Source organism: Nannobrachium achirus, assembly GCF_963921795.1.
Source record: "Nannobrachium achirus genome assembly, chromosome: 11".
Taxonomy (NCBI): Eukaryota; Metazoa; Chordata; class Actinopteri; order Myctophiformes; family Myctophidae; genus Nannobrachium; species Nannobrachium achirus.
The window spans coordinates 21994002-22007115 of record NC_137820.1 but is presented as its reverse complement, the minus strand read 5'-3'; the positions used below and the strand labels follow the sequence as shown (position 1 = coordinate 22007115).

Sequence of the window (13114 nt, the reverse complement as noted above, 5' to 3'; positions counted from 1 at the left end):
ACACACACACACACACACACAAAGCTGGTTAAACATTTTGCCTCAAGCTAGATGCAGAATAGATGTGCCTCATGCTAGATGCAGAATAGATAGTAGATACACCATAAAAATGCTAATATACAGCATACGATTTGTGAAAGTGACAAATGGGCTTCACAGTTGTGTCAGGTGTGTTCATATGCTAATGGTGATGCGATTTCAGATCAATTGCTCCAGCCACTGAGGAGAAACGCTGTGACAGACAGACACTCACTCAGACATTCGCAAAATTATAGTATAGATTGTGATGAATGCTCATTGGCTGCGTTGATATGGCGATGATGCACAGCCAAGTCCTCCGCGTTAAAGCTGCAATCTGTAAGATGTCCTACCTGGGATTCCAAACCCACGTCTGCCGAACGAGCATACATTAGGCTTAACGGACAGCCCGTTTGAGGAGGCAATAGGGCTTCATGATTCTTGCCAAAATGTGAATCACGATTTTTCTCCATACAAATTGAGATCACGATTCTCTCACAAAATTCTTATTTATTGCACCTTTGATGAGAGTAAAAATGCATTTGAGACGCTTGCTGTCTAGACATGGCTTTAAAATGACAATATAACAAGCTATCAAAGTGCTTGGCTTAAAAAAGAAAACCCATATTTTTTAGAACAGTTAATCAAAGTGATTAAATGATGCTGAACATTAAATATTTCAATGCAAATTTTACAGCTTTAGAATAAATAACTGCTAATACGCTTTCTTTGGCCAAGAACACCAGGTGTCGCTCAGTGAAAACGGCTGATCTACAAGCTCACAACATCGCGATCAACATCCCCATTGTGAAGTAGTAGATGTGCTATTATTTCACAGAGCGAAACCTTTGTATGGCGTAATGTCTCGACATCATGTTGTTTTAAAACCCTCGATTTGTGTTGACTGTAGCCAATATATTTATCCAAGTGCCATGATCGTTTTTGTAATCTCTTGCGTTATTGAGGTTTGCGTTATTGAGGTTTGTGTGGTCTGGCGGGTGATTTTTTTGTTTAGTTTTTTTCAGTCCGTCGTTGCTAAACCATATTGGATTTGATGTTTGGGGTGGTTGTGGAGGGTTGTATAGTGTTACCTTGCGGTGCAGCAACGATGCCAATGCTTGCAAATTATGACTCATTGTACAGTACATTCATACTGGGATCAGCTCCTTTTCAGTAGCCTATGAGCACATCCCTCTCGACGCGAGGATTTTCCTCAATGTTTCTGTTGCTTGAAAACTTGATGTCATTATCGTCTTTGTCGGGTGGAAACCTTGTATGTCCAAAACAGTTAGTTTTGTATTTATCGTTTTAAAAGTGATTTATGATAGTGAAAATAGCCGATCTACAAGCACACAGCGCCTCGCGATGTGTGCTTGTAGATCTGATATTTTCACTAGTCTTGTGCGACAGTCTTGTGTGATGAAGCAGGGCTTTACTTTACGAAAAAACATAAAAATTTGAAACTTGGAGATACAAGGTTTCTGCCGAAGGTTTCTATGCTCTCTGTCATACGCTGTCCGAGTAGACTATTGCAGTGCCGCGTTGGGTTACTATAGTAACGGGGACAGCGCACTGTCAATGGGGAATATAGATAACACAAATTGAGTTGTATGATGTGAATGTTGATTTAATAGCGTGTTGTGCTTTAATCGTGTACGTGGGATTGAAATTGCAACCGAGATGGCTCAGAAACAAATAATTCAAACACGTGAATGCACAGAGCAATCTTATGTTTGTGGATTGCACAGATGCATTGATCGTGCAGTAGGGCATTAACGAAAAAGTCGACTGCCTCTATATATTTGACAATTTGGACAATGTTTAATTTGCCATTTTAGAGGTATTAAAAAGTCCTTAAATTGTCACTTTAGAAATGTGCAGATAGCCTCTATACACTTAAACTTTGTTGGTTTGTTTACAGTTGAGTGAGAAAACAATGTTGCACATTAAGTTAATCATCTGGTGACCCCCCAAAATAATCGGAGGGTCTTGTGTGATGTGATGACGTCATCAAACGATAAAGTCGACTTCAACTCAACTCAAGTTAAGTCGACATGCAAAAATCACAAGTCGTTAATGTCCTAATGTACAGTACTAGAGGGTCGCGGCCCTTCGGGCCGCTCACATCTAGTTAAAAAAAAAAGAGAAAAAAGTAAAAAATAAAAAAAATTGGGGGGGGAACTATTGTGGCGGAACTATTGTGCCGCAGCGCACGTTTCCGGTCGGACATATTTGACCGGCGGACTATTTTATACAGAGGCAAAATATGAGGGTAATAACGAATACAACTGTATACAGAGGTTTGGAAACGACATCTTGCAAAGGTGACATGGGTGTTTGAATTTTTAAGCTATATTTAGTACATATGTAGTACATCCTGGCCAAGTGGTTTGGTATTTAAGTTAGCGATACATGACCCGGAAGTAGATCACTTACTCTTTTGTAATATAAAGATATGTCTCAACAGGAGAGCAGGGAGACAACCTCTACCTAATTCAGTCGTGTTAGTTGTATTATTAACACCCATGGTGCCAAACTCGTTCAGTAACGAGTTAAGGCCACTAGGGGTCACCCTGCCAAAAGGAGTTGTCTCGTTCCTGAACAAGACAACGAAGGGTTAACTGTACGTGCAGCTGCCTGCCCTCTGAATGACCCGAGTCCATACGTCACCCCGTAGCTGAGAGAGAGAGAGAGAGAGAAAATGGCACGAGCTGGTTGCATTGATTTCCATTCTACTCTGAAACATAAAAAGGGCTTTATCTATGAATGAGGTGAAAAGAACGCCAGGGAAGCAGAGATCTGATTGTTTTCACGGCGACACTTTACCGCGATGGTCGGCCGCGGTTTGGATTTTAGTTTCGCGAGCGTTTGTAAACAAATGGATTATCTTCCTCAATTGTCAGCGGACACCCACGTGCACACGCACGAAGCTTCCGAGGCTCTTCAAAATAAAGCGTGAGTGACCGGCGGCAGCAGTAACAGCTAGAAATGTTATAAACCTGAGCATCCCATGTGTTAACATACTACACAGTGTCTCTCAAAATCAGGTCCAGGGACCGCCAGGGGGTTCAAGGGGGTCCCCAGCTTAACCTGTTAATATTTACAGTTTACTCACTTGCTGCAGCAAGAACCTTTACTGGAATATTTGTTTGAAACATTTTAATAACACAAATGTTGGAGTCCCTGGTGCAAAAAGAAATTTTCACGTGGGGCTCCGCGGCCAAATACGGTGCATATTATCTTGACATGAAAAAATTCGAGAACCACTGCTCTACAGTACCATATGGATTGTTTTAAATAATGTATTCACCCCCAAAAATGGATATGAATGGAAGTTGGGACCAAGGAATGTACTGTGTGAGGTTGGCGCAGACAGGCTACCTACCTTGTGAAGCATCCTCTTGCTTCTGTGCACAGAGCCTGTCCGCCTTGTTGTTGATGTGGGAGGGCGTGTCCCGCGCCTCCGGCTGCTTGGCGAAGAAGCGGCCCTCGTTGAAGACCTGCGGCAGGTTGGCAGTGTGGACCTGCCTGAGCTGCTCATAGTCATTAAGAGCAGCACTCAGGTCCCAGTTTTTACCTGGAAGCAGTGGCGGATAGAGCATATACCCAAGTAAATACTCAAGAAGTGCAAAGTGAAAATTTAGAGGAGAAAGTACAGTACTCAAAGAATTAATCAACGTTCAAGTTCTGAGTCTAAAAAATTGTTCTTCACCGGCACCCTGTGCTACAATAGTTCCCTGTAAGCTAAATGACACGTTCCTGTGTTCATGAGAGCTACAGTAAACATGCCTCCGAGAAGATATCACGTGAGGAGACTGCAACACTGTATGTTCTGCCGGAGAGAGAAACACACAGGCACAAACGTACATACAGTACTACACGCGCACAAGACACACAACATGCGCTTCCATGCACATCCACACGCATACAGTACATACACCACCTCTCTCTCTCTCTCTCTCACACACACACACACACACACACACACACACACACAGTCGCACACGCGCACGGCTGTCTCCTCTGGGTGTCATCTCTCTGTGACAGAAATCCCTGCAGGTTTAGGAGACACCAGTCTGGGTCTTATTATAACTCTGAGGGCTGTCTCGCCCAGCCATGGCATCGACACACGCCGTCTTCGCAGAGGCACACGCCAAGCCACATCAAAAACATCTAGAGGGCACAGATGCAGTAATGTGCATGCCGGCGGTGTAATGTGAGCATGCGTGAGAGAGCGAGAGAACGAGAGAGAGAACGAGAGAGAGAGAGAGAGTGAGAGAATGAGAGAGAGAGAGACCAGGGGCGTCAATTGGGTATGGCAGGGGTATCTTTGTCTATCTGTGCTGGTTATTATGTTGTTAAATTACAGTAAAATAACAAATGGTCACTTTAACAAGGTATTATAATTATATTCTTCGCACTTTTATTCTCCCCATCTTGACAAAATGGTATATTCCCAGGTTCCGCAGGTCAGCTGCACAGGTGTAATGCATTACTGTTAATTGTGGCACGTTTACTAACATGTTTAGCTGCACTTGAACAACCGTTCCAGGCTGCCATATCCAGCCCAAGAAACCGTAGAAACGGGGGGGGAAAATAGAATGTACTTCTTAAAATAAATGTATCATGCCTGTTTGCTAAGGTATGGCAACATGACTGGTGTCTTGCACGCGCGCCTTCACCAGTCATGTTGCCATACCTTAGCTTTTTCTGAACTGACGCCACTGAGAGAGACCGAGACAGATTAATTGACTCCCTGTCTGCAGAGGAAGTTGTCCTCTATTCTCCAGCCCTCAAGAGTGCATGGTCTTGGCAGTGTGTGTGTGTGCATGTGAAACCTGGCACCACCCATCATACCCACTTAAACCATGTCAGTCAATACAAACCCGATTCCTCCACGCGTGTCTCACTTTGGTTGCGCTGGTCAAACACGAGAATACATTCTTAGGGGTCCAATGCTCACGGCCGCCCAGCACCCTAATGGAGTGCATCTCTCCATTCCGACATGTCTCCTTTCCGACATGTCTCCATTCCGACACTAACCCTATCTCTTACCCTAACCCTAACCTTAACCTCTATTGAAGTGTGGCCACTCCGACAATAAGAAGTCACTGTCGGAGTGGCGACATGTCGGAATGGAGAGCGCCCCCCCCACCCTAATGCACGGCTCCTTATAACCTGTCCGACATTAGCCTCCGGTCAGTTAAGTGCGTAAAGCATTCTTTCGGGCCTTCAGTGACGGGATTCCATCTCTGTTTGGCTTCCGGTTCGATTAATAAGAAGGGCTGATGTCGGCAAAAGCCACATGAATACACTCATCTACACACCATATACATGTAAGTGCATTCTGGAAACATTATACTGTACCCGTGCTGAGCTCACAATTAGCCCTATTCACGGCCCGCCCACTCAGCAAATTTCTCAGCAACTTCCTGGTGCTGACGTCAGTTTAGAAGGGGAAACTATAACAGAAATAGCTGGACTTAAAGCCAACAAATCATTATTTCGAACGGTAAAGTAAATTATAATGCTTTGTGCCTTTTACTATCTTGTGTTCTTGATCATGCTAGCCGTATTTTATACTTTACTATTCGGAAATTGCATTAAATTTGCGATTTCTGTGTTAACTCTATGGACTTTTAGCAGGGTTTTACCCTTCAAAACATGACTTCAGCACCAGGGGGATGCTGAGTGGGCGGGCCGTGAATAGGGCTAATTGATCCAGGTTTTCTCCTTTCAAAATGATCATGAACGCTATTCCCTGTGTGCATGGGAATGTTTCCAACAGGGACAGCAGAACTCAGGCTTAAGCATTCATGCAAAGTCAAACTGAACTAACTGTTCAACTGCAAGGGATATTGGAGTTTATTCCGTTAAAGGGATATTCCACTTTCAACAGGGAAACAGCTTATGGGCTTCTCTCCACATACACACCCATTGTAACTTCAAACTTCATTTTAACCATGATAATAATAATAATAATAATAAAACTTTATTTGTATAGCACCTTTCATGACATGAAATGCAGCTCAAAGTGCTTTACAGAGCATAAAATGAAGCACACGTGCTTAACAGAGAAAAAGTAAAATAGAAATAAAAAATACATAAAAAAGAGATAAGTAAAATGATTACAATAAAGCAAGAAAAAATAAAAGCATAGAACATTGAAGAACAATTTCAGAGCCGTGCGGACGTCAATAGCAGCATAGGGATTAAAAAATTTAGCTAAAAGCAAGAGTAAAGAAATAGGTCTTGAGCTGTGCTTTAAAGCTATCCACCGAGACTGCCTGTCTTAGGTGTAGTGGTAGTTTATTCCAAGCTGTCGGTCCATAGAAGCAGAAAGCTGCCTCACCATATTTTTTATATGTCATTGTTGGCACCTCAAGTAGGTCTGCACTAGAGGACCTGAGTGGGCGGGTTGGAACATATCTATGCAGGCAGTTATAGAGGTACGAAGGTGCCAGACCATTTAGAGCTTTATAAACAAGTAAAAGAATTTTAAAATCAATCCTAAAAACAACCGGGAGCCAGTGTAGCGACGCTAAAACTGGAGTAATATGTTCTCTTATCTTAGTTTTTGTTAAAACTCTGGCTGCTGCATTTTGAACAAGTTGTAATCTGTCAGTTGTTTTCTTTGGCAGACCAGAGAGAAGTGCGTTGCAGTAATCAAGCCGAGAGAAAACAAAAGCGTGGATCAGCGTTTTTGCATCGTTCAGCGACAGATAGGCTCTAATTCGCGCAATATTTCTAAGGTGAAAGAAGGCAATCTTCGTGACATGATTAATGTGTGTATTAAAATTTAATTCAGCATCAATGATCACCCCCAGGTTCTTAACAGAGGTGTTATTTTCTTTAGCCAGGTTACCAAGTCTATTTATTATTGATTCTCTCTGGGCAGTAGAACCTATTATGAGAACTTCTGTCTTGTCCTCATTTAGCTTGAGAAAGTTCTCACTCATCCAGCATTTTATGCTGGACACGCACGTCAGCAATGGGTCTAGAGCACAGGGGTCGTCCGTAGCCACCGAAAGGTACAACTGGGTGTCATCAGCATAGAAATGGAAATTCACACCGTGAGCGGAAATAAGTTCTCCCAGCGGCAGTATATAGAGGGAGAATAATAAAGGACCAAGAATCGAGCCCTGTGGAATACCAGAGCAGATGTTGTGTTTGTTTGACTCGAAGTCAGCTAGATTAACAGAGTAGCTTCTGCCTGTCAGATAAGAGCAAAACCAGGACAGAGCTGTACCTGACAGTCCTACCCAGTGTTCGAGACGTTGTATTAGAATTGTATGGTCAATTGTGTCAAAAGCCGCCGATTGGTCCAGCAGTAGGAGAACGGACACATCTTTGTTATCAGCAGCCACCCTAAGATCATTAATAACTTTTAAAAGTGCAGTTTCTGTGCTGTGTCCTTTCCTGAAGCCGGATTGGAATTTGTTGTGCACCTTATTGTTCTGCAGAAACACATCCAATTGATGAAAGATAATTTTTTCTAGGACCTTGCCCAGAAAAGGCAAATTAGAGATGGGTCGATAATTATCCAGCACAGACGGGTCAAGGTTGGGTTTTTTGAGTAAGGGTTTAACTACAGCCGTTTTCAGTGAGTCTGGAAAGACACCTGATTGTATAGAGCTGTTTACTATTTTTAGGATATCTTCAATAACACAGTCTACAACCTCTTTAAGAAACGGCGTGGGTATTGCGTCCAGCGAGCAAGAAGACGATGTCATTTGCGATATGGTTTTACGAAGTTCCTCTTCATCAATTGCACAAAATGATACTAGGCTCCCCCTAGATTTATCGATGCTTTTACACATGGCACCATTAACCGCATTTGCATTTGTGACAGTATTATTCGTAATACCAGCTCGAATGTTAACAATTTTGTTGTCAAAGAAGGATGCAAACTCATTACACTTTGCTTTAGAGGCAGGGAGTGACTGCTTGTAGGACTGGGGGGGGTTTAAAAGGCGTTCAATGGTAGAGAATAAGACCCTAGCATTGTTCTTATTCTCATTAATAATTCCGGAAAAATAGGCCTGCCTAGCCAGACGCATGGTTTTATTATAGGTGGCTGTTGACGCCTTAAATATCTGTAGGTGGATTGTTAATTTATTTTTTCTCCAAGCTCGCTCTGCTCTGCGGCATTGTTTTTTGAGTGAACGTATATGATCGTTTATCCAGGGTGTTACTTTGGAATTATATTTCTTTTTAGTTTTCATAGGAGCCACTATATCCAGAGCTGACTCCAATTTAAGATTAAAACGTTGAACCATATCATTTACTGAGGGAATATCCGGAAGGCGGGGTGCACACGCAAGAAGGCTGGCAAACTCTTCTGCTGCCGAGGAACCGAAAAATCTCTTTTTTATAGTATATTCTCTATTGTTTTTTTCTAGATCAGAGACAGTCATATTAAAACACAGTAAATAGTGGTCTGATAAATCAGGCTTAGCGATAATCCTGTCCATAGAAATATTTAGCCCTTTAGAGATCACAAGATCAAGGGTGTGGCCTTGATTGTGGGTTGGCCCGGTAACATGCTGATCAAAATCAAGGGAATGCAGTAACTGTAAGAAACTCATAGCTGTAAGATCAGTAACAGTGTCCACATGCAAGTTAGTATCACCAGCAATAAGGGTTCTCTCATAGTCCGTGGAACAGATAGATAGAAGTTCAGATATTTCTGTAAGAAATAAGGCTTTGCTACATTTTGGTGGGCGATATATCGTAATCATTAGAACAGAGGATTGACTCTCAAATAAGTTAGCTTGATATTCAAAGGATGAAAAACTTCCAAAGGACAGGCACTTGAATTTAAAAATGTCAGAGAAAATGTATGCCAAGCCTCCGCCTCTTTTTCCTTCGCGCACTGATTGAATAAAGTGATAGTTAATGAAGTGATAGATTCATTAAAAACACCCATTATTTTTTCTGGTGACTCATACTACCCTCCTAATACGTGAGTAGGCTGTGTTTTATCCATCACTTTTTTCATTTATTTTTTATAATTATTTAAAAGATATATATATATAGTTATGGAAAAAACACGGCCTGCTCACGTATTAGGAGGGTAGTATGAGTCACCAGAAAAATGTATGGGTGTTTTTAATGAATCTATCATGGGTAAAATGAAGTAGTTTGAAGTTACAATGGGTGTGTATGTGGATAGAAGCCCATAAGCTTCACTGTTGAAAGTGGAATATCCCTTTAACTGAGATTGTTATATGAAGGACGCATACTAATGAGCCTTGCAGAAAACCCCATTTTCTTCCTCCAAAACACAAAAGAGATTATTAACAATCCAAAACCTTCCTCATTATTAAGAGTGGTCCCTCTCAGTGATGTATTGCTAACCTGTTCCAATATCCTGCCTCGATGAACTCAAAGCAAATCAAAACTATTTACTGGCCATGGCGTATGTTCAGTGCATAAATATGCCTCCAGGGGGCGGCACCGCACGAGCTGTCAACACACTTCTCAGCATGTCAGTGTCTCTGCTCCTCTGCCTCAGTCAGACCAGAGCAGCCGGCTAACGCCGGAAATAAGCAGCCGTGATATTGACTGCTTGAATTGGACTGTCCGGGTCCTTCTCCCCAAGTGCTTTGTCTTTGTTTAGGTGTGTTAGCCTGTCTAGAGTGCCCCTGTGGCTGGGTGCCAAAGGGAAACCACAAAATAAGAGGCCAGATAGACATAGACAGACGGAGAGAGAGCCAGACAGAATGCAAAGGAGAGAGACAGAGAACAATCACCCAACCCTGTCACTCATTTATGCCAGTGGTTCTCAACCTAGGGGGTCGGGACCAAATTATAGATGATTAACTTAATGTGCAACATTGTTTTCTCACTCAACAGTAAACAAACAAACATAAAGTTTAAGTGTATAGAGGGTCAATTTAAGCACTTTTTAATACCTCTAAAATGACAAATTAAACATTGGCCAAATTGTCAAATATTAGAGGCAGAAATTGTGAAAATAGCCGATCTACATGCTCACAACGCCTTGTGAGCATGTAGATCGGCTATTTTCACAATAGAACCATGTTATACAAAATGTAATTCCTCAACTCTTACTCTCTTAGTGCTCGTCAGGGTGGAGGGGTCCCCAGTTCAAATATGATTATTTTAGGGGTCGCTGCCTGAAAAGGTTGAGAACCACTGATTTATGCGACCGCCACCAGACAATGGGTGCAGAGTCAGACAGAGAGCTCTCAGGACGTTGAGGACAAGCATGATAGACTACTGTATTTCATGCATTGCTACACAATATGAGGATTCCATACCCCAAAGGCTGTTTCATATTCCACAAAGGCTGTTTAATACTCATAAAACAAGTGTTTGTCCACTGACAAATACACGCCTATCCTTTTTGTCAGTTCGACAAAGTCAACACTTCCGAGTATTAAACAGCCTTGATACAGCGCTACAGTGGTACACCTTTTTGTTCAGGTAAAAAGAATGACGCTAAAACAATATTAGATCCTCACTCACAAAAAAACAATGAAGAATTATTTCATTCATTCAGTTGGCCAGATGGGATATCTAATGGAATGCACTTGTTGCGACCGTCAGGTCGCAGTTACTATCAAAACCTTGACCAGCTGTCTGTCAGTCTGTCTGTCACACGTCACACATCACACTTTTGCACTGCTCATATCTCCGCAACCGTTTCCCCGATCCATGCCAAATTTTGCACACACACTCCTTGCCTGCCAAACCACAACCTCCAATTCTCACATGGCCCTCTTCTAGCGCCACCATGAGGCAGATTCTTGCAAAACACATTTTTGGACACTGCTCCTACAAATTTTGCCCTAAAATCACGCAAATCGCTACACACTTGCTCTACACTCATGTCATCAACATGGATCTGTCCCATTTAGCGCCACCTTCAGGCCGATTTTTAAAAACACTGCTCCTACAGATTTGGCCCTAAAATCACGGAAATCGCTACACACTATGTCTACACTCATGCCATCAACATGGATCTGTCCCAAATAGCGCCACCATCAGGCCGATTTTTTCAAACACATTTTTGGACACTGCTCCTACAGATTTTGCCCTAAAATCACGCAAATCGGTACACACTATGTCTACACTCATGTCATCAACATGGATCTGTCCCATATAGCGCCACCATCAGGCAGATTTTTTCAAACACATTTTTGGACACTGCTCCTACACATTTTTCCCTAAAATCACACTGCGACCTGACGGTCGCTTATCTCCCGATTAGGGAGTCTTACTGGTTAAACATGTAATTGGATAAGACTGTAAATGGGGTTTAGTGTACTTTTTCATAGCTTGGGGAAAAAAAAAGACCACAGCACTATTTGTATTAACCGTAGCTAGCGTCATTGACCGTGCGTACGTTAGGGCAGTTTAGTGTTGTTGTATGCACTTTTTGCTCTTCACCCGTCCCTTCCCGGGCAGGGAGGGTACTGTACATAAGCTGTGCGAGTGCCAGTAGCTCGCCACTCCTCAATGAGTTCCATTGAATGGGCACAAAGCTCTCCATGGGGAGTGCACTCGTAAAGCTGTCACACTAGCCTCTAAATCAGCGGGCTGGCTCACTGCTGCAGGCCTCTCCTCTCCTCTCCTGTCCACAGGGAGCAGCTAATAATATTGTTAATTCCCACAGATCGCAGCCGAGATAGGAGATGTCTTATAGCAGTGGCTCCCAAAATCATGGGTCAGGACTCAATTTTTTGGGGGGTCATGGAATCATTATCGTTTTAAAAAAAGTTAAAAAATATATTTTCCGTGAAAGTAAAAAAAAAAAAAAAAAAAAAACGTTTAAGGAAGAGGCGATCTACAACCTCACTACTACACATCGTGATGCGCCGTGTTGTGAGCTCTTAGATCAGATATTATAGTACAAGGATCTTCAACAGGGGGTCCGGGACCCCGGGTGTCCTTTTTTATATTAACCACTTGAACCCTAGCATCCATAATATATTCTTAGAACTTTAGCCAAAAATAGCAGATCGGTTATTTTCGGCAAAGAGGTTTGGTGTAGAGGGGAAAAAAGAGCACACTAAGTACAGAGTGAAAGGTCAAGTTTATTAAGAATGGATGGTTCAAGTAGTTAAATATCTGAAAAATACAAATGGACATGAATCCAAAATACACTGATGATTGTGCTGTCAAATAATGAAACTTTAAGGAATCTATGAAGAGGTTGTGTGGGTCCCTGCTTCATCTCTCTCTCAACCAAGGGGTCCTTGGCCTGAAAACGTAAGACCCCTGTTATAGTATCTAGTCTTGAATGCACACATGCCAGTATAAAGGTGTATCCTTACCTTCCAGCAGGTCTCTAGCCAGACCCGGTTCTGCCCCTGTGGACCGAACAAAGTCTGACAGGACCGCGTCCATGTCCAGAGTCATGTGATCATGTGTGTGCGCTGCCCAGGGTGCAGCGGTGGCCTTGGTGGACGCCAGCCTTCACGCTCTCATCTGGACAGACAGACAGACAGACAGACAGACAGACAGACAGACAGACAGACAGACAGACAGACAGACAGACAGACAGACAGACAGACAGACAGACAGGGGTGGATAAACAAAGGAACAGAAAGGGGTCAGTGACGTCAGTTAACAGACCTGAAAGGAAAATAAGGTAATGATATGGTAAAGTAATAGAAAAGGATGGGCTGTATTTAGGTGAGGTCGCTGGTAATAGTATCTCAGTTGAATCTGGTAATATAGAAGTCAGGGACCAACGCCTGGTGTTACGTTTGAATAGCTTTAACCTATTGTAAAGTTAAAGTCCCTTTTCAATTCAATTGACTAAAATAGTCTTCGGTTCTAAGTTCTTCTGGTAAATGAGGTAAAAAGTAATATGGTAAATCATGGGATTCTAATCTTGTGAATAAACTAACCTAACTAATTAGTACATTGTAGAATCTATGCATCTGGGAGATATTACGAATCTCAAACGGAGTGATTATTTAAGAATCTACTGCTAATCTCTTGTCTTCAGTGACATTTATAGTCGAAGGTGACGTCATGCCGTTGACGTATCCTCGACAACAGACCGGCAGCCATCAGTTGATCACTCACAAAACCCTTGCGAGAAGAAAAAAAACTCACT

General features: G+C 42.4%; 1 protein-coding gene across 1 annotated transcript in view; it reads right to left on the bottom strand.

Moving 5' to 3' along the window:
- otud7a (OTU deubiquitinase 7A) overlaps positions 1–12411 on the bottom strand; it is a gene marked incomplete at its 3' end in the record, with an annotated part of 50178 nt that extends 37767 nt beyond the window's left edge. The window contains exons 1-2 of the mRNA XM_080737694.1: positions 12324–12411; positions 3404–3595 (exon numbers count right to left, since the gene is read on the bottom strand). Coding sequence (XP_080593820.1) covers positions 3404–3595; positions 12324–12408 — 277 coding nt within the window. The 5' untranslated portion in view covers positions 12409–12411. The remainder of the gene's footprint in view (positions 1–3403; positions 3596–12323) is intronic.
- Between the last annotated feature and the right edge of the window lie 703 nt (positions 12412–13114).